The sequence below is a fragment of the Lycorma delicatula genome, chromosome 8 (genome assembly GCF_047948215.1).
Source record: "Lycorma delicatula isolate Av1 chromosome 8, ASM4794821v1, whole genome shotgun sequence".
NCBI classification, from domain to species: domain Eukaryota; kingdom Metazoa; phylum Arthropoda; class Insecta; order Hemiptera; family Fulgoridae; genus Lycorma; species Lycorma delicatula.
Window position 1 is genome coordinate 121,736,516 of NC_134462.1, and position 23,237 is coordinate 121,759,752.

At 32.3% G+C, this 23,237-nt stretch overlaps 1 protein-coding gene across 3 annotated transcripts in view; it reads right to left on the minus strand.

Annotated features, from left to right (window-relative positions):
* The window catches only part of LOC142329559 (transketolase-like protein 2), a 91,474-nt gene that overhangs the window by 1,574 nt on the left and 66,663 nt on the right, over positions 1 to 23,237 (minus strand). For all 3 annotated transcript variants that reach the window (XM_075374230.1, XM_075374232.1, XM_075374231.1), the window contains exons 5-10: positions 23,042 to 23,185; positions 18,662 to 18,913; positions 16,357 to 16,494; positions 11,181 to 11,307; positions 10,242 to 10,381; positions 2,390 to 2,621 (exon numbers count right to left, since the gene is read on the minus strand). In XM_075374230.1, the coding sequence (XP_075230345.1) occupies positions 2,390 to 2,621; positions 10,242 to 10,381; positions 11,181 to 11,307; positions 16,357 to 16,494; positions 18,662 to 18,913; positions 23,042 to 23,185 (1,033 nt within the window). The remainder of the gene's footprint in view (positions 1 to 2,389; positions 2,622 to 10,241; positions 10,382 to 11,180; positions 11,308 to 16,356; positions 16,495 to 18,661; positions 18,914 to 23,041; positions 23,186 to 23,237) is intronic.

Sequence of the window (23,237 nt, forward strand, 5' to 3'; positions counted from 1 at the left end):
ACAACAGTGGCAGCTCAAAAATCTACTCAGCTCGGCTGAGTAGATTGTTTACAGTGAGCGCTTAAAAGAACAGTTTTGTGATAAAATGTAAATTTCACATGAAAGTATTTGTTTGATGATTTTTTTATGATTTTAGTAAGTAAGGGCCTAACTCAACAACAATGCCTGGAATTGTTTTGTTCAGCTTTAGTAATGAATCACCATCAGAAATGCCTATTTATAACTGATTTCCAAAATTTTGTTGAGGTTGTGCTTTTGTCAGCGATGAATTTTGTGAAGATCGATCAAAATCAGTCGTTCCAAAAAACATTTATGCTTTGTTGCTATGCGCAACATGATTGAAGTGACTTCTTGTGAGGTAGACGCATCCTTTGCATATCCTTAGGTTAAATGCCCATACAAAATTGAATGTACTGTAACATTCGATTTTGCACGAACATGTGAAAAAGATCTCTTCCCGATGGATTCCACATAATTTAACTGAAGTTCAAATACAAGGTGTAAGGAAATGAATTTTGGATATTCGTACGAGCTGGAAACTAAAGCAACAATCAACTGTTTGGGTGTTTCAAATCCAAAATGAACTGAATCAAACTAAAACGGTTCGTCTGCGAAGCACTTCAGAGAAAATGATCGCTTGTATCTTTGGTAATACTGCACATGTAGTAACCATTGCTTCAGAGAATTGAAGCAATGTTAATTGCAATTGTTAATGCTGAATGGTATACAACAATTTGTTTGCCAGAAATCATCAATGAAATCAGAAAAAACAACCGAACACATCGCATCATTTTTCATTATGACAATGCCAGCTCTTGACAGCATATCAAAGAATTAATTATTTGACTGAGAAAAACATTGAATTAATATCTCATTGCCCAACAAGTTCTTTTTGTTCTCGAATGTCAAACATTAAATCTGTGGACAGCGATTTTCATCAGCTCAAGAAGCTGTTCAATTCTTCCAAATTCATGTTTTTGAGGTATCAACTTCAGAGTGGAAAAAATGTTTCGAGAATTGGTTCAAACGCATGTAAAAATATATAAATCTTAAAGGTGAATATTTTGAGAAACAATATAACAATTTGTACCAAAAAACTTTTTTTCTTTCATTGCTTTTGCAAAAATTTTAAAGGTGGCCCTCGTATAAATATATATTAACATATAATATATTATATATATTAATAAATAACAATTTTTTTTAAAAATATTATTTAGTTATTTTATGCTTTTAAACATCTAGTTCATAATTAAAACATCTGTTTATGTTCATTTGTTTATATTTTAATTACTAACAAACGTAAATATAATTTTTGTTTATATTTACGGTTTCAGCAGCTTGAGAATTGGTTTTTTTGGATGATGAATTGGATATCATCATTAACTGAAGTACATCAGTTATGATGTACTTAATGATGATACTTAAATGTACCTTACAGAATGATTAAAATACTAATACAGTATCGCGCATTGTTAATCGTCTGTTGTTACTTTATTGCCAACAGTAAAGGTTGTTTTTTATAAATTTTTCACATCACCAAAAAAGAATTTGATTTTTGTTCACGTTAAATAAGTACTTCACTGACAAATGCAGTAAAGTACTTACCAACAAAATTTTTAATTTTTTTAACTTATCTTATACCATCCTTATCTAACACAGTTACTGTATGTCAAACATAAAAAAAAAGGGTTTTTACCCTTATTTATTGATTTTCACTACATATTTATTAAAAACTACTGCAGATACAGTTGTGGGACCTATTTTATTCAATTTTTCAGATCAAAAACTATAAGAACTCACTAATTCTGTCTCCTAATTATACCTACAAATTTCAGTACAACCTCAATTCACTGGAGTAGCTGAACCCAAGCGAAATCGTTCATTAGCTGTTACTAACGAAGCATTTTACGACATATCTGTGTAAATGAACTTTCTCCATTATTCTCTCGAGTAGAAAAAGTTATGAAACTCCTGAGAGAACTTCATGATAAACTCTGTATGTAATAAAATAAGTAAAAAAAGATTATCGATATACTGAGCAGTACTTTTGAAATACAAACTAGTAATATTATTTTCAACTTTTGATCATAAAGTTTTTTTTTATAATATGGTTTCTCCACATTATTGATAAAAATCCTCAAAATTTTTGCAATAAAAATCAGATTATTATAACCAGTAATCTGAACCATTCATTGTTATTGGTGGCTGAATCATTTTAGCAACCGTGACATATATTCATTGAAAAAGATTATTTAGGAGGTGGAAAAAATATGTGGCAAAATCATTACAGCAGTGATTACAACACTATAATGATTTTGTTACAAATCTAAAAAAACATTATGATTAAAAACTGCAGAATAATATATAAACAGGACAAAAAAAATATTACCTTCAGGATAATGATCTTCTACAGTAATTATTTTACCACCGCATTGTTTAGCATTAGTTATAACAGTACCGGCATCAAGTGGCTTAATTGTAAATGGATCCAGAATTCTTATATTGATTCCACTGCTTGCCAATTCACTACTAGCAGTAATTGCTTCATGTAATGTTACTCCTGCACCAATAACCAGAACATGGTCTTTGTTTGAAGACTTAATAACCTTTGCTTTGCCAGCCTGCAACAAAACATATTATATTATTTTATCTAAGCTGATGTTGACACAAAAACTGATGGACAGCAACAAAGGATGATACAGTGATTTATGTAAGAATGACTACGTTAGGAACTGAAAAAAAAAAACAAGTACTTATTAAACGCTCAGAATTAAAACAGACTTCTCAGCAAATGATACATTTTAAAAAGTAAGAAGAAACATACAAATAAATTACTTATATCATAAATATCATTCATTATAATAAATGAACAAATAAATTTTAAACCATCTTATACATTTTTATTTTATTTTTATATAAATCTGAATAAAAAAATTTAATTTTCAGTGCTTTCTAGAGAAGCAATGAAAGTATTCTACTTCAAAAATTCAACACAACATTTTTTATGTTACAATATATTAACAGCACACATTTACTTGGAAATTTACATAACATTAGCAATTTTTTTTTTCATATCAATAATTTTTATAACAGATATAACCTTTGTTTTTATGTTTAGACATTATATTGTTTCATGTTTTATTTCTGAATTTGGCCTATTTATGACAGTTTGTTTCTTAGAATATGAACTCCAGGAATGGTGAAGAAACAGAGATTAAATGAAAACTTTACTACAGAAGTGTCCAAATTAATTCTAGTATAGGGAATTTTTTGTTTATTTCTACGTTGTGGCTACATTGCTTGACCACACCCATTCTTTAAGTTGTCTGTGTAATGTGGGGTTATTTATTCTATACTGCTATTTAACAATTTTCATATTGTAAGTAGTGTTTTATGAAAGTTTATTCCTTTTATTACAAAATCATATTTTCATATTTTTTTTGTTCAGTGTGCCTTGAATGTAAAGATAACTCCAAGAAAACATTCAAAAACATTGATTCTTTTTCTGAGAATACCAGTATGACACAACAAATAGCTTCAGAGTGTGATGTTGAACTAGGGACAGTGAACAGTATTTAAAAACAATTTGAAAAAACCGGTTCCTTTTCATCTCAAAGGAGAAACAAATGCGGTTGTAAAAGAAACTACTCTTAACATAGGATCAGTTATTAGTGAGAAAAAGTAAACATGATCCAAAATCATCTGCTATGGATTTAAATCAAGAATTAGCAGCCAGTATAACAGATTTACACATGGCAACTACTAGATGCTAACTTCTTACAACTGGATGGAAAGCTGAAAAGCAGCTTGTAATACCGCAGTGTGCAAAAAAAGGCTCCTGTGGGCCAAAGCACATGCTAACTGCACTAGAGAAGACTGGAAAAATGTTGTTTTCAAACAAGTTACATTTTTATGTTAAGGGGCAAAAGGTTCCACATATTAGAAAAGCATCAGATGAAAATAATCACTGGCTCATATCCAACAATCAATCAAAAATTTCCAGAAAAGCAATTTTTTGGGTTTTGAAGGCCCTTGCTTATTACAAGGTGTTTATTCCAGTACCTATGTTTGGATTAATTTGCATACTACTGTATAATATTAATTGAGTTGAAAATAGCAGTATTTCATGATAGAAAGGTTAAATTATTTTGTTGCATTACACTATCAGTTTCAGTCTTTCTAATGGCTGTAACACACATAAAGCCTGAGGTAAAAGAGACAACAGTCAGAATTGCTTCCTTTAAGAGCAATATATATATATATATTACAGAACCAGTCCTTAATAATTAGCTGAGATCAGAAAGAATGGGTGAATGTCAAACAAAAAATTATCTACACTAATAAAAATGAAACTGCAAACCTCATCAGGATTCAAATACAGAAGAACCTTCCATATGAAAGACAGGTGCTAAAACTATTTAGCACACCAAGTTGGTCTTTATTAGAACAGTTCAAAGATTTTGACAACAAATTAAATAAATAACTGCAGTTTGCTGCAAGGCTGTTAAAAATAATGATTCGTTTTACTAAAAGCTCATAAAGGAAAAAAAATTAAATGCAAAGTTTCATTTACTTCCAGAAACTTAGAAAGATTATTTATCACAAAAAAATCAAAAATCAAAATAAGTACAGCCCAGATACTATAAGGACTGCCTAGAAAGTAACTTATCTTTAGGTATAAAAAAACAGTGGTTTAAAAAATTTATAAAATACAATTTGAAAAGATATCCTTAAATAACCAAGATGGCACCACTACCTTCACAAACAATGAAAGTTACTTTCTGTACAGTCCTTTTACTCTCCTAGCTAAACTAGAAGGAGAATCCTTTTGTAGAACAAAAGGATTCTCTCACATTAAGAAAATTTAATAAGCTTTCTGTTGCAGCAATCATTTTTTCTGAAAAAAAAAAATGTATGCACAAAACAGAATGCCTTATGTTAGCATTACCATAACGCATTACCTAAACAATTACCTAAAATTCTAAGTGATGTTGGTTGTTTATTCTGTATACATGGGATTGTGTACCTTCACTGGGTTCCCAAAGATCAAAATATTAATCAACATTACTACCTTGAGGTTCTTGCTCAACTACATGAAAAAATAAGAAAAAAACGACCCGAATTGTAGAAGGACAAGTTATGGGTTCTTCATCAGATGCACCCCGGCTTATACTGCATTCTGTCTAGACATTTCTAGCCAAGTATAACATCCCAGTGTTAGACCAACCACCTTATTCGCCTGACCTGACACCATGTGACTTTTCTCCCACCACCACCACATTTGGTCGCCCTAAAGCATAAGACCGAATGTCCGTACCACAAACAGCTAATGTTCCTTAAAACGATTTAGCGACCAATATCCTAAATAGTTCCTAGAGGTTACCTAACTGCGTGAGCGGAATAAGCGTGGTGCCCCACACCACTCACTTGCATGTTCCACCGCTCACTTGTCATATATTACTAAAATGGGTAGGCGCACCCTGTCACATATTTTAGGACAGCAATTTGCTGCCACGCCCAGGTTGCTGAATGCCAGTAAGTACCTGTCCACCATATTATAGCGCTTGGATCTGCATTTGACCGATGGTCAGCAATTTCTCAAGGGTAGCTTCCTACAGCAAGCGGCAGGAGTTTCATATCCCTTAAACTATTGATGCCGGTTAACAAAGCAACAGAATCAAGGAACTCCCACACGATCCAACAATGCGGCTCACGCCACATTGACTTGCTGCTTATGAGTAGCCAATTTCCCCCTTGACCTCCAAGTTCCAGGGAGGCCTAAGTTCTCGCTCCCCCAAGATCTGGGCAGTCAAACATCATGTGTTCATTCGACTGGACCTCCCCGCAGACACACAGCTCATCAGCTGCCAGATGGAACTGAAACAAATATTGGTTCAAATTCGCGTGGTTCAAATCTGCATTAAAAGAAACAAGATTTCAGACCGCTGAAGTTGTGAAAGAAAATGCAGCACACATCATGAAAGAGCTCACAGAAGAAGACTTCCAGCACTGTTTTGAACAATGGAAAATTCACACGGAGCATTGTAGGGATAGAGTAGGGGTGTATGTTGAAGGGGATAACTAAATATGTAAAAATTTAAAATAAAACTTTTTGCATCATTAGTCTCATTATTTAATAGTCACACCTCATGTGTGTATGTGTGTGTGTGTGTGTGCATACATATATATATATATATATATATATTATAATTCTATTAAACAAACCACCTAGTACAGAATATTGAGATAAAAAATATCTTATATTAATTTTTCATGAAAGTACTTTCATGGGATCCCACATCCTCAGTCATGATTGAAATAATTCCATTATTGCATAATAAAAATACTAAAATAACCAATACTGTCTATTAATTTAAATGAGTGGTGCTATCTGTTGCAGTTTTTATGGGACAATCTTCCTCAAACACTGTCTGATGGTTTATAAAAATTGAAATTTTGTTTGTATTTATATACGTACTTACTATTTATAATATTTATATCATAGAAAAATTAAAAATAGATTAAACAGTAGTAACCAAGAATATCCAGAATTTATTAAAGGGTATCATCATTACTATAAGAAATATATGTCAACAGAACTATCTTGAATTTAATAATAGATATTATACACATAAAAAATACCTTACCTATAGGATTTTACTATCAGCAATTATGTCAGAAATATATTTACAAAATTTTAGAGTAAATTATATGGCATCACTTATACACATAATATGGACATGGTATGTTGATATTCTTAATATATATAAATCAGTAATAAACAATCAACACATATTTAATAACATTAAACAAATTAAATTCTTATAAGGAAAATTTAAAATTCATATCTGATATATATAATAGTAGAATGATAATTTATTTAGATAGCAATATCGAAATAAACAAGGACAATCAAACTGAAACATCAGAATATAGAAAACCAACACCTAATAACATAAGAATTCTTAATAAATCACATCACCCTTGGTCTCATAAAACTAAAACACATACAAACATGATTAATAGCGGTTGAAAACTGATATGATACTAATTTAATTAATAATATTTATAAAAAATCTGATAAAAATTACAAATACACATTTTTTTTAAAATGAAAAGTGCAAAAATTTTTCTTCATTAATAACTACTGATATTTTTTCATTTTTTTATATTGTTATTATGTTATTATTCAATTATGTTATTTATTGTAAAAATTCTTTTACAATCAAAGGTTAATATTTATCTAATCAATATATTTTAATTTAAATATATTGATTATATTTAAATAACAATATAAAAATTTACAGTCACATCAACAATTACAGTCATCAGAAACTAAAGTAAAATTGTAGTATTATATAAAACAAAAAACATAACAAAAATAAACAATAAAGAATAAACATAGACAAGTAATAACAACAAATACAAACTAAAATACATAAATCAGATAAAAATCACTAAACTGTATTCTCCATTCCACTGTAGTAGAGGAACAGCAACAGACATTTTATATCTTCTTTCTGGTTTAACAGAAATTTCATATCTGAACCCAGGTCTAAGTTTTGTCAGATGGTTCCAAAGATTGGGCAATCAATGAGCAGATGGTGCACAGACCATTTGACCTTGCAAGCCTCACAGATCTTCTGAGGAGAGCCAAATAGATGGGCATGGGTAAGCCTGGTGTGTCTAATCCTTAACTGAGTTAGGATGACTTGGTCTCTTCTGTTGCTTGGGGAAAGAGTTTTCTCAAGCACATTCTCCTGGAGGTTATGTAATGCTGTGGGAGGACTCAGCTGCCAGAACCTATTCCACTGATCCCGCAATTTTGTATGGACTGATCTCATGAAGTCTCTCTCACATGTTGATTGTACGTGGATGCCATTTATTGCAACTCTCTTGGCAGCCTCATCGACCCGTTCGTTCCTGAGGATGCCACAATGGCCAGGGACCCATACCAGTACCACAGTCTTATTTATCCTTGAAAGGATATCATAAATAATCTGAACGATGGATTCAGAACGTCTGCAGCTCAAGCTGTCAAGTACACTTCTAGAGTCGGTAATTACTAGGAAGCTGTCATCACTACAGGTTTCAATAACTTTCATGGCGAGTAAATCACAAAGGCCTCGCAAAACAACACAGAAGAACAGGCATTAAGTTTATATAATATCTTGGTGTCAGGGAGTACAATAGAACAGCCACATCCATCAGCCGATACAGAGCCGTTTGTGTAGATGAGAGTTGTACTTCTTAGCCATGTTGTTAAATTGGTCTCTAGCAGACTGGAAGCCTGTATCCTGTTTATGACTTCCAGATTGTACGTATATAATCTCTGGAGATGTGCGTAACCAAGGGGTACCGCATCCTATACCCTTTTCAAGGATCTTCGGGGCAGGCAGATCTAGATCTTGGAGATAGCGAAGCAGCCTGAGTCTGAAAGACTGCGGAAACGATGTCTTTCCTTCAAGTAGCTAAGTACGAGCGTGTCTGGTCATTTGCCGTGAGCAGTTGATCGTGTGTTTGATAGTCTTGTATTTCCTCCTGTAACGCAATGGGAGTTCATCGGATTCCACCAGTAAGCTTGGTATAGGGGAAGTGGTGAATGCCCCTATTGACGTGTGAATGCAGGTGTTGTGCAAGGGGTCAAGTATGCCCTTAATTATCTCTTTTGCAGAGTCATATAGTACAGACCCATATTCTAGCTTTGAAAGAACAATGCTTCTGTACAGAATACTTCTGTTCAGGATGATGGATTTATTCGCACCCCAGCTGCAAAGTGAAATGAGTTTTAAGGACATTCATTATCCTTAGACATTCAGCCCTGGTGTACTTAATGTAGCTCAAAAAGGTCAGTTTCTCATCAAAATTCACACCAAGAAGCCTAATCTTGTTTCTTCCCTTTATCTCGTCTTCACCTGTGCAGTCTCACCAAGTCTTTGCATCTGACTGGTTGCCTACAGAAAACAATAAATTTAGACTTGGTAACCGATAAGCCTAGAGAAAACAATAAATCTAGACTTTGTAACAGACATTCTTTGGATCTTTCAAGTCTTCCCCTTGTAAGAGCCAAATATTTCATTAATTAAAATTTTATTTGGATATAACTCTGGAACCAATCAAAACAAGTACCACTTATGATATATCGTTGAAAAACCCTCAATGACGGCTTATTACAGCAGTTAATAAAAAGTTAAAAATCCAAATTTTTTTTGATGTTGGGCTTTCTTTGGTCCAGTCAATTACAATCAAAAGAAAAGGTGCACAACTAGATGTTACAACAGATATAAATCCAAAATTTCAACATCCTACAGCTAATCATATTTGAGTTTGTGAGATACATATGAACGTATGTATCTCATGTTATGCAAAATACATACATACAGACGTCACACTGAAACTAGTCAAAATGGATACTTCCATTGAAATTTGAAATTTTTCATGATCACAGTACTTCCTTCACTTCATACAGGGAAGTAAAAACAATTACCAAAACACTATAACAAAGTAACTACTTACAACCAATACATAATACGACACAAAAGAGTGAAAAATATATATAAAGTATTTATATACTAATAATATCGATAAAAACAATAAAGAAATATTTAAACCAGCTTACAAACCTAATAACCACATAATAAAATATTTCAAAAACAGAAATAGTAATACTGAAATAAATCTGTGTGGGATTTATAAAGTTAAATGTAATGATTTTGATGGTATTTATATAGAAAAAACAAATAGATCCTTTAAAACTAGATTTCTTGAACATTTTAGAAAACTGTAAAAATAATAAATTATGTTTATCTAATATAAGATTTATCAGACCATCTAATAAACAATAAACATTTTATTTCTGATGTTAACATAAATTTAGAAATATTAGAAAGTAATAAAGATGACACAATTAAATATGCTAGAACTTGTTTAAATCAATACCCAATTTTCATTATTTTAGTATTTTATTATGTAATAACGGAATTATTTCAATCATGACTGAGAATACAGAATCCCACAAAAGTACTTTCATGAAAAATTAAAGTAAAATAAGTCTTATCTCAGTATTGTGTACTAAGTGATTTGTTTAATAGAATTTAAATATAATTTAACAGTACAGTGGAATGATATGAATCTTAAGAAGATTAATTTCAATAATAAATAAATGTATATATATCTATATATGTATACTATCAAGATGCCACAACTGAATAAACATAAATAATAAATTAGTAACAACTTACAGCAAATGGTTCATCATTTTTATAGATAATAGCAGTGTTAGGTCGAGAAGTACGAATGAAACACACTCCTTTTGTGTTGGCAGCAATTTCGACAGCTCTTTCAGTGCTAACAGCATCACTGGGGTAAAAAACAGTAGAACCTAAAATTTAAAACAAAACTTTACATTAACAAAAAAAAATTCTTTATCTTAATTAATAATATTTATAAAAAATCTGATATGGAGACCACATGACTTCCTTGTACGCATATTAAATTACATATACACATTTATTGTTTTATATTTATATTTAACAAAATATATTTAATGAATGTGAGTTTCACGACAAAAGAAATGTAAAAATATGAGAAAAATATTATTTCAAAATGAACATCTGCATCTGAATCACTAAGATCAGTCGCAATCATAAACATACTGTTAATAGTTCATTTGCTTGTAAATATTTCTTTTCATGCTACACTTATTAATATAACAAGCCAGAAAACTACTAATTAGGTTTTAAACATTTTTTAAAACCAAATAATAAAATCAAATTGCCTATTTTCATTTTGGGAATTAAAAAGTTGGAATTTAACCACAATCTGTGCCTGACTACATAAATATTCTGTTGGAATTTACCAATATTAATATTCAATTCAAAATAATAATTATGTTTCATTAGAAAGTATTTATATTGTTTTCGAAACAGCTAAATATATGTTTAGCATAAACCGGCTAAAAAACACCTGATATTTATTCCATAAAAACATTCACAAAAAAGATTTTCTGAATATCACATGCATGACTAAATTTACATCAACACGACACACATTTTTAAAATTGCAGTATTTTCAAGAATAAGTAATTTTGATAGTTCAGAACATGTAATTTATAAACCACATTAATTTCATCAATCGATCAAATACAATTAATTATCTCTTTTATAAAAACATTGCAATACCTGGAATGGAACGGAAAAGTGCAAGATCTTCTAATGCCATCTGACTGGGTCCATCTTCACCAATACTGACACCACAATGTGATCCAACAAAGTTAACATTAGTCTGAGAAATTGCACCCATACGAATCTAAAATAAATAATTCGACAAATATCAGTTTATATTTATTACCCAGAATATAAGATAAAAAAACACATATTATTATCTTTAATGACCGAATATCATTTTAGTCAGTCCATTATCTAAGTCTGATGGGACACTTTGAGCCTTTTGTTCCTCCCAGTACTTTTTCATATGTTCCATCTCTGTACCCTTTCTAGTGTTAAAATTGTTTGTATTGTGAATGTTTTTCTTGTAACTGTAAAGCGAGTGTTTTTGTTCTTGATTTTCTTGTTTAATTTTACCTTATCTGTGGTGTGGGATGGAAAGCCAATTTCCTTCAGATTCACTTTTATTTCTCTGATCCATCTGCATCCTGTCTTGGTGTTTTTCGAGTCGAGATTGTACTGTACTAGTTGTTGAATCTTGCATTCTCATGATATGTTCAAAGTATCCTAGTCGCTTCTTACGCATGATATCAGTGATGGTTTCTAACTCTTTGCACACGACTTTGTTGGGCACAATCCTCCACTCCCTGTCTTTCTGGTACTATTTATTGATAAAAGTTCTTCCAATTCTTTCAGTTTTCTAGTTTACCTGTCTTTGATGGTTCGTTCAGGTGGAAGAGTGTTTCTGTTGCATAAGTGGCTTCTGGTTTTATAACTGTTGTAGCAAATTATTTGCGTTTATCGATAGGTATTTTTTATTCTAATTGTACCAGGTTAACTTTTGAGCTTTAACTAGTTTATTTCTTCATATTTGGATCGAGATTTTTTCATTTAGGTTGTTATTATTTCTCCAAGGTACTTAAATTAAGTAACTATTTTGATTTTATTACCGTTTATGTTTACGTCTTTTAATAGTGTTGGTTTTTGAGGCATACTTTCAGTTTTTATGGCCAATTTTATTTGCAATGTTTTGAAGCTCTAATCTGTGATTTAGCTTCGTTGATGCCGTTTGCTAGCAGTGCCAAGTTCTCAGCAAAACCAAGATAGTATGTTTTGATTTTTCAGCCTATTTTTACTTTTTGGGGATTATTTTTTGAGCCATTCCCCCATTATCATTTCTAGAGTGCAGTTGAATAATAGCAGTATGAGTCTATCACCTTGGCACAGTCCTGCTTTAATCTCAAATGGTTCTGAGAGCTCACCTCTGAATTTTACCTTAGCTTAGCGTTTGTGAAGGTCAGTTCTACCATGTTTATTAATTTGGTATGTAGTCCGAAGTGTCTTAGAATTTTTAATAGGGATTCTCTGTGGATGCAATCATAAGCCTTGTTGAAGTTTGCAAATGTCTCTGCTTGTTTTTCAGTTGTAATCCACTATTAGCTTGAGACTCATGATCTAGTCTGAACAGCTCCTCCAGGGTCTGACACCTTCCTGGTATTCTCCAACATATTCTCCTAAACAGACACACACACACACACACACACACACACACGTGCGTGCATTTTTCATTTGAAAATTCAAATAATTCATCAATATATTTCCCACTGTGCTAATTATATTCAAAATTAATTGAAAACTTAACCACCAAAACACAGTAAGTTAAATGGTAAGTTAAACTTAACACATTAATTTCCAATAATCGATTTTCACAGGACTCCACATCTTCAGTAGATATTGAATTTTGTAACTGCATTAAAACATATTTATTTTATAATTTGTCAATTTGTAGAAATTTTTTTGTTTTAAAAATTGTTGAAATTTATTATGAACATACATGCCGTATATTGCATGTGAACAGATATGTTTAAATGTAGTTGTAGAATTCAATACCTACTAAAGACGCGGAATCCCATGAAAATCAATTATTGGAAATTAGTACAGTAGATTTAACTTATCTATTAACTATGTTTTGGTGATTAACATTTCATATAACATTAAATTTTATTAACTCAATGGTCAATAAATAAATTATTTGAATTTACAAAAAATTACTTAATATATATCAAAAAACTTTTTATATTAAAATAGAAATTTAAAATTACAGTTTATTTATTGATCATGAACGTAAAAAATCCTTCTTTTGTATTTTAATATAAAACTTTTTTTGATGTATATCTTATGAAGTGGTGATCACTTTTGAAAGTGCATATATAGACAAAAAGTTACAAGCAGTAAGTGTTATAATTTTTATTTTCGTTGATAATATACGTATTGTTACCACACATAGGCCTAACTTAATATTGGCAAACGGTAACAGTATCAGCTCATATGTCAGCAGGAGTACAGCACACGTACGCGTTAGTACAAGCGTTACTGTTGTCACCCAGTTGTGGCAACAGTAACGCTTGTACTGTTGTGTACGGGCGCTGTGGCCCCACCACTCTCAAGCTCCAATAGAGGAATGTGCATAAGAGTGAATTTTTAATTCATCATTGACCACCACCTGGAGAAGACCAGGAAGAATAAGATGGAAGAAAGAAGAAGTTTCCTGGCTGCCTCAATACTAGATCGTGGATACCGGTGTTCTTTGGTGGTTGGGTTTCAATTAACCACACATTTCAGGAATAGTCGAACTGAGAATGTACAAGACTACACTTCATTTACACTCATACATATCATCCTCATTCATCCTCTGAAGAATTATCTAAACGGTAGTTACCGGAGGCTAAACAGGAAAAGAGAGAGGGCTGCCTCAATGTGGGACCAGCTGGCAGATGCCAACATCCCCCTGCCAGAGCAGCAGGCCTAGCCAGCCCACCAAGGGAGGTGCTGGACGTGAATGCTACCTTCTCGCTCCAGCTCACCAAGCTTCAATTGCCCTGGCTGGCAGACCCAGCAGCAGGAGCCAGCCCAGCATGGGATTACTAGGGAAGAACCACCTCGGCCGCACTGGTGAAAGACGACTAATGCCGGGCTCTGGAAGCCATAACTAACACGCTGTAGTGGGGACCTAACTGCCACTGAGGAGAAGCCTGGTCTGATTTTAATGGACAAGTCGCACAGCAACGTCAACTTCGCTGGTGACCAGCTTCCAGACCCAACAGTTCTTCTCAGAGCTAACGATAAAAACTACCCTTTTCAGTGCTACCACAAGATTATAAATTACGAGTCGTTAAAGCCAATCAATGACAACAGCTTCTCAGGGCTACTACAAGGTTATAAAGGGCCATGTGCCATCGAAGCCATATTGACGGCCTGGTTGCAGGATACCGTGCAACATTTCTACTTGTGTCAAGTTCACCCTGTAGGACCCTGAGCAGTGAGAGTGTATGTCCCACCCGGCAATCGCTCAGCTGTCATATGACACTATCACCATGCTCCAGAAGCCGGGTCCATCCTGGAGCAGAAGAGACCTGCCAGACGATCCACCAATTGGCAGGGCCTTACGAAGGAGGTTCAGCAGTACATACGGGAGTGTCGCACGTGCGCCCACTACAAACGAGGGCCAAACCCTCCACCATACAATCAGTGACCTGAGAGGCCTACAGCTTGTTGGAAGCATGTGGTGGTTGACTTAATGGGACCATACCCAGAAACAAAACAAGACAACACGTTCCTAGTGGTGGTGACTGAACTGTTTTCCCGCTAGATAGAGGTTAGGTCCCATTCTTCAACACAGACACCATCTTCAGCTGTTTGGAGGAGGAAGTGTTTTGCCAGTGGGGCTATCCTGCGACCGTCCTCACAAATAATAGGACTGCACTCACAACCTGAAAGTGGAAGAAGTTATGTCACCAATGACACATCGCACACTGGACTACACCTGTATACCATCTACAGGCGAATCCCATGAAGCGTTGTAATGAAGTGAAGAAAACACTGAGGATAGCCCACGAGCAGGATCTTCAACACCTAACCTGGAATAAGAGTGTGCCAAGAGTGCTGTTCGCACTAAGAAATCGGGCTAATGCTGCAACTGGCAGCACCCAAAAGCAGAACTGCCTGAACCCATTGGGGAAAGAGAGAAGGCAGCAGCACACCAGGAGGTCTACTGTCAATAGAAGTTCATAGACAACAGAGAACAGCAACCTACATTCAATGTGGATGACCAAGTGTTTGTCAGACAGCATGCCGGCCCTGCTCGCAATGGTTGATATGCAGAGTTCAAGGCTTCATGGGAAGGCCATACATTATCCTTCAATGAACTGGATAAGTTTATGAAATTGACTGAAAAGGCAGGCGGCTAAAGGTACAGGTCTACAGGCTGAAACCTGCACATCACGCCCTGACAACTCAACTTTAGCAAGATCCATTAGATGTGGATTTCAGGTGATGGATCCTGCCTAGACGGGGGGAAGTCGTTACAACATATATGTCTAACTTTATATCAATGGATGGTGATGGTATCAATTCAGATGTCAGCGGGAGTACAGTACAAACACATACATGCTGATACAAGCGTTATTCTTGCCGCGCATTTCTCCCACCATAGCAACGCTGCAGCCACACCGCTCTCAGGCTCCAATAAAAGAGCATGTAACTGCTCTTTTCGAAGAAGAAGATGGAAAAAGACAGAAAAAGTTCGCTGGCTGCCTCAATGTGCGAGCTCCTGGCGGATGCCAATATCTCCGCTGCAGCAGCAGGCCTGGCCAGCCTGTTGAGGGAGAGCTGCTAGACGCAGATGCTACCTCCTGCTCCAGCTCACTGGGCTTCAATTGCTCTGGCCGGCAGACTCAGCAGCAGGAGCCAGCCCAGCATGCGATTGCTCAAGGAGAACCGCCTCAGCTGCACCAGTGAAAGATGACCGACGCCGACCCAACACTGCCACGCTATAGTGGGAAGCTAACTGACGCTGAGGGGAAGCCCAGTCTGATTTCAATGGGCATGCTACAACTTCCAGACTACAGCCAAATCAACTTCACCAGAGACCAGCTTCCTGACCCAACAACTCTTCTCAGTTAACGACAAAAACATCCCTTTTCAGGGCTACCAAAAGGTTATAAATTACAAGCCGTCAAAGCAATTTGGCTATAATATATAGTTTTTTCTTTGAATAAAGAGAAATTTTTATAAAAGCTATAAAAAAACAAAAATAAAAAATGCAAGTTCAAATGAAGCAAATTTCATAGAATGGAAAATAAACACATTAATTTAAAAGATTAATACAAAAATCATAATAAAGCCAGCCAACCTGATCAAATGCACGAGTAAAAAATGTAGCAAATGTAGAAACAAACGGTACAGTTCTATCTCTGCAAGCAGCACCAATAGCAACACCTACTAAGTTTTGTTCAGCAATAAAACATTCAATATAACGAGCTGGATCCACCTGTAATACAGAAACGAAATATGAGTAGTATAGGTTTAATACTTCACGTTTTATTAGTACACCAAAAATACTTGTATTTATTTATTATAAACCAAACTACTTGACATAACTGCAGTTACAGTGACAAAACCCTTGATCAAAATTCTAAAAAAAAAATAAAATAAATGTTTATAACTTTTTTAAATGTACGTTCCTACAAAGTATTTGCTAAATTTATAAGTAAATCATAAACAATTGTTTTAGCTGAAAGTGAAAATTATTTAGTATCTTTCTCTCTCAATAAAGGATAAAAATATTTTTCCAATATGTTGTACTTGATTTTATTAACTTCAATACTTTTCCCTTAGATTCTAATTTGTTCTTTGACAATTTTATATAAAATCCAATTTGATAAGTAAATTACATAACATTTTTTCCCCTACACATCAAAATCTACAACTATAATAAGTCATTTAAGTTTTTTAAAAATTGCCCCTAATAAAACATTTTGTAAAATTTATGGCCTTTAATTCTGTATATTCAATTTTTTATAACATGCTTCTTAATACAGTGACTAAAAACCAGTTTATTATCAAACAGAAATCCAAGCCCATTATTATTTCAAGTTATGCAAAGTAGTTTTTACCAGATAACTTAATTCCGAAAATTTTATAACGATACTACGAATGGTAATAATCTGTAATTTTGAGTTTAGTTGTAGTGGTGATATTTCACTGAAATCTACACATATAAAACAGTACCTGACCGAGTGACTCATCAATGCACAGCTCAAACCGGTTAACCTAGGTAGGTGAATTTTGGAGAGTATAATGTAGTTTTATAATATAGCCACCCAGTAAGGAGGGATTCTGGAAAACTGTCAATAAAGGGATAAAAAGAGGAAGAAAATTTTTTAATTAAAATTTTATATCTCAGAAACTGAAGGTGTTACACTCTGACCACATTCTTGCATGGAAATTCTCAATTTGAACAGTATGTAATGGAATAATGATTGTGTTTCAGGAGACAATTCTGGTCCACTTTCTTGAAGATGTTTTATCATTCAAATTCAATGTGAAAAATTGTTACTTCATCGCTCAAATAAGATTTAGACCAAATTTAATATAAATAGACCAATTTACCAATATATCCACTAAAACATTGGCCTTTAAATTATTACAGAAATTTAACAAAAATCTAATGTTTCTTTTGAAAACTTATTTTAGGTACAAATACAAAATTTCCACAAGCAAAGCCAAGAGCAACAATTAGTATTTGTGAAGACATAGGTTTATTGATTCCTTTGTTACAGAATTTACCATCAAGTCTGATAACTATCTCGTGACGTCTGACAAAATAATAAATAGATAATCAAGAAAGTCTAGAAAGAACAGAAATCCCAATTCAACCTTAGTCCATTCAACTGATCCGTAACAGGTTTTTCATTTCATCTAATTTTTTTTGTTTGAAACACTACCGATTTTAAAGATAAAACATGTTAAAAAATCTGATAAAACGCATCAATAATGTATCATCTGTTTTCATGGATGTGGCCACGAACATTGTATAAAATGTCGTCAGTAATGATGGACAGAATTTCTGCTTACATTATACCATGAACAACTATCCTCACGTTAAAAAATAAACAACTTTGCTAAAGACTGTGAAAGTTAGCAATGAATTTTGACAGGTTAAAATATAATGTTTTCAGTATTCAGAAAAACTAACTTCTCACGATTAGTGTAAATGGTGACCGACATTATGGTTCTTTATAAATAATTTTAAAAATTTGCCGACACTTTCAATGTCTTCTCCTAAGCAAAGACATTGGCCATGATGACAGCATTTGACCTTGAGACAACTCTGGGGCCTATGTGACCATTAAACAATTGGTTCGCAACCTGCAAACTAATCAAATTATTCTGTTTACATCTTTCAACTATAACAAAACAAGTTTTGAATATTTCTGAAAGAGGGATGCAGTGTAGGGGTATGTGAAGCATACAGTACTGCACATTTATCATAATAATTGACAATTTCAAAAAGTAATATGCGGTAGCAATTTGTCCAATACTAAGGACTTTTGAACTTATCCTTTTGGGTTAATGAAATATTTAAATGAAATCTACTATAATATATAACAATTAATAACAAAAAAAATTAAAACAAATACTTAGAATTCACAAACCTTTTTCATTCTATCGGAATATGTAGAATTTTTTGTATCACCATCAAGTGCAATTACTCTCTTGTTACTTTCACCCAGTTTTGCTAAAGCAGTACCATAAGCAAATCTAGTAGCAATAGTATCACCTGGTTTATAACTAGGTGGTGAAGAGAGCTTTATGTTGGAAATGTCTACTTTAGGAGCATCATCAACCAAAGCCTTCTCAGGATGTACTTGTATTGGACCTTTATTTTTAAGCTGAGATTCTAAATGCTGCAAATAAAAAAAAAATAAATATAATATCTACTGAATGACATAAAAATTATTTAACTTTTAAATAAAACTTATTTTCCAAACCGCATTCTACCTTTTGAAGAAAGGTGAAGATCGGTGAAGCCATAACATCTAAAAAGACAAAAAAAGAACAGTATTGTATTTAATAGTGTAATGCAGTTAAAATCTACACCTGGATGAGGAGCTGAACAATTAATACTAAAGTACAGTAGACTAAAATGTAACAATACTTTAACAAGTAAAAAGTATTAACTTATTTGTCCATAAGTTTGTTTAATAAACAGCAGCTGTTTAAAAAATTAATGGATGTATGATATAATTTGATTTCCTTCAAAATTTCACAAATATTTTATGAATAAGAAGCCTGTCAACATTACAATTTTTTCTAAAACTAGAAAGTTTTTCATATTGTTTTTTGTTTGAAATCCTTCAACTAAGTATAATTAAAAGTCTTTGTTGAAAAACTTGTAATTAGAAAGACTAATCTGATATATATGTAAAGCAACTGCAATGCAACATTAAAGAAATTGCAATAGAGTAAAGCTGTTACAATGAAGTTAAGCATACAGCATTTAACAATAATTTTTTGTTCTTAGAAAGCAGTTATATGTTATAATATGTTGAACTGGTTTTTCCAGCAATAATTCAGTTACATTAATGATAATACATTTCCCACAAAATTAAATATGTCTATGTACCTTTGATTATATAAGTGTAATCCTGTATTTAACAATGGTGTTACCGGAATGAAACAGCAGCACTTTTTTACTTGCACTGTGCTAGAGGAATAGTCCTTACAAATAGTTGTACAGTCACTTTCACCGCACATATGCAACTAGTTTACATCTGAATCATTTATTATACCTAACCTAACTGAAATTATTACAATGTATAGTATAAAAAAAACTTTGTCATGAAAGATCAATTTATAAGATGTACTAATATGCAAATTTTTTTATTTCTTGGATTGAAGATAAACAAACCGTAACCCATTATAATTTCACTAAGATATGAATAATAGTAATATCAGTAATAATTACAATGTTGTTTGGAGAGTGATTTGTGACTATTCTCAAGTTGGCTGCAACTATTATCATTATGACACTTAACACATATACAATAACAGTATACATTACATTAATCAGAATCACTTTAAAAGAAATCGGTAATAAAGTTTCTACATTAACTCCTCCCACTCACAAAACACAATAAATCAAATTAAATGGAATGTAAATAATTTTTAGGTTTATGAAAATATAAATAAATCTGCATAATAATTAAATTACAAATATAAAATTGTAATGTTTTCAACCAATGTGTGTGCATCACAGATAAAAAGATATGTTGTAGTTTACTACAACATAGGGATATTTACTACATTAGTGTCATCTAATTAATAATATAATTAAGTTATTAAGTTGTGCCATCAACAACTTCTCCATTAATTTTTTTTTTATTATAATGCTAATCAAAACTGTATAAAAGTGACACCAAGTTATATAGTAAAATGCTTATTTTAAAATAAAATATAGTGAGCTCTACAATTCATGCTATAAAACAATTTTTTGTGGAAAAATACCATCACAAATGTGAAAAGTGGTACTATAACTCAAAACAAGTTTTTTATTATTTTTAATAACTGCAGAACATTTGTTTATGTTTAATTATTTTCTTTACATGTTAAAAATATTTTTAAAAATGTCATGTAAGTAAACTGAGGGTTTGGAAAATATTTTCAACAGAATTACAAACGCGTTTAAACCTGGAAACCAAAGGGTCATACAATACACAATTTCAGAGATATATGTTCATAATGAGGTAGAAGTATAATTTTTGCTAGTGTAGTTAATTTTCTTGCCTACGGAAATGTTAGTATTGCTGAGGGGTATAGTAGGAATACGTAGGATGGAGTGAAGAATGAACCTTATGAAGTATAAGATAATGTTCAATCGCATTGTAACATTTGACAGTGTTGTGTGAATTGTAGTTTGACTGAGCTAATTATTTTTCAATATATAGCAAACAGTATTTTTAAATACTAAATCAAAAAGCCTCAACCGAAACTGATATTCTTGTCAGGTAAAGGAGTGACACTTAGAAGCCGAAGTAAATGTTGTTAGGGCTGAAAGTATGTATCCAAAAAAATATACAACACCCGACATTAACAAACTTAAAAAATGATAATCTTTATTAGACTGAAATAATACACAATGAACTTTAACCGCAGAATGAATTGAATAATATATTGAATTGTGTTCAGATTACACTTTAATAATGAATGTCTATTTTCTCACTGTTAACTGCTAGTTACCAACACCAATCCCCACTCCTATCAATTCCCACTACATTTTACTCTTGAAACATTTCCTAACTTAACAAATATTATGAATATATTTTAAAAAATATCTAATGAAAATCCCAGAATATTAAGTTAAAAAATTCAGGATTGCATGGTTAATCTTTACAAAGTATCACTTTATACGCTCAGGAAATTATTGATGGAAGAAAAAAACTGGTAGAAAATGGAACACTCAGTACACCAGGCAAAATTTATCCAAGAATAAACAATAAAGGAAAATTATAATTTTCAGGAATGTCAGTCATGGAAACTAACCATGACTGACATGATGGGTTTTACAAATCAAAGACAAAATGAAAGTCTTTATAAAAACACCAATACTTGCTTTAAATGAATTGTACATTTGAACAAAATTGGAGAATCAGGAGAGAAGGTAGACCTATCAAATTTTCTGATCATCACCACATTCATTCAATTGGTGAATAGATAAATCTATTAACCGTTACAAGGAGAAAATTTTGATAAAATCAAGGCTCAAAAAAGTCATGTTAGTGATGAGAAAGAAACAGTGAAAAATACCCTTTTAGTTTTTAAATCAAGCCAGAAAACAGGAATTATCAAGAAATGAACATAGAATACTATGAAAAGTGGATTAAAAGCCAGTTAATCAGAAATCCTGTAAATTCAAACCAATACTTTATGAACTCGTGAAAATAGGCAAATCATGGCATGAGGAATATTATTTTGATCAAATATTGGAATGAGGTCATAAAATATTGACACTGCCTCCTACAACTAGCTAAATATAATAAATTAATTTTTTCAAAAATAAAAAATGACATTACTAAATACAACATAATGAATGACATCAATTAACTGAAAGAAATAGTCGGGGAGAAATTTAAAGCTGCATACTGAATTTTGAAAAAAGTGTTGCGATCACAATTTAAAAATAAACATTATGAGGTAGACAAAGATATATGGACATGCAGCCTGAAAGGATAATAATTTTGAATGACAGTGCAGGAGTGTTAAAAAATCTGAGTCATCCGAGAGTGAAATTAAGTAATCAGATGAACAGATGAGATCGAGCCATAATAATAAAAAAACTACTGATTTACATTTACATTTCTTGTTTATAACCGATATTATGTATAACCTAAATATTTCATAACAAATATTATTTTTATTATATTTTATAGAAATAAATAAAAATAAAATACACAAAATAAATAAAACCAATAAAAAACTTAAAAGCAGTCACAGAAAATAAGAAATCACATGTCAGGAGGAAGGCTACTGCTGCCTGCATAAGATATGCATTTGCCAAATGTGTTTTACCCCACTCTGGTGCTGTAACAGTACAGCTTCGTCACCTACGTCTGAAATATCCCTTCTAATTTACACAAAGACTACATACCCTTACTGTGCTTGAAAATATATATTAAATAAAGAAAAATATCATTTAGGATACAACATAAACCTTAACTTTTGTTTATTTTATACATGTTTTAAAATATATTCTGTGTTTAGCTACATTATTGAACTTTCCAAATCGCACAAATGTTCTCTCTAAATTTAATTTTCTGTAGGAGTAGTTTTCTAAAATAAAATAAAATTCTTCCCTATTTTTAACACTGCAATATTACAATAAAACAATTTTTTTAATAAAAGAGAAATTGGTAATTAATTAACTCCATTAAAACATGTTATAAATACAGATCCTAGGAGTAATATTTCTAAATAAAAATTTACAATTATATGACATAAATATTTATATGTCCGTGCTGTTGTAAAATAAAATTCACCTGTAAAACAATCTGAGATTTGTCACCTAGAGCTTTTCCATGCCAGTCTTCTAAATCTTCAATATTTGGAAAATTTTTTCCTTTAAATGTCTTGCAAAGAAGTGCAGTTGGCTTATTTTTAGTGGTTGATGCTTCATGGAATGCCTGAAATATGCGATTAAAATATGTACATTTATATATATGAGAAAAACAAACA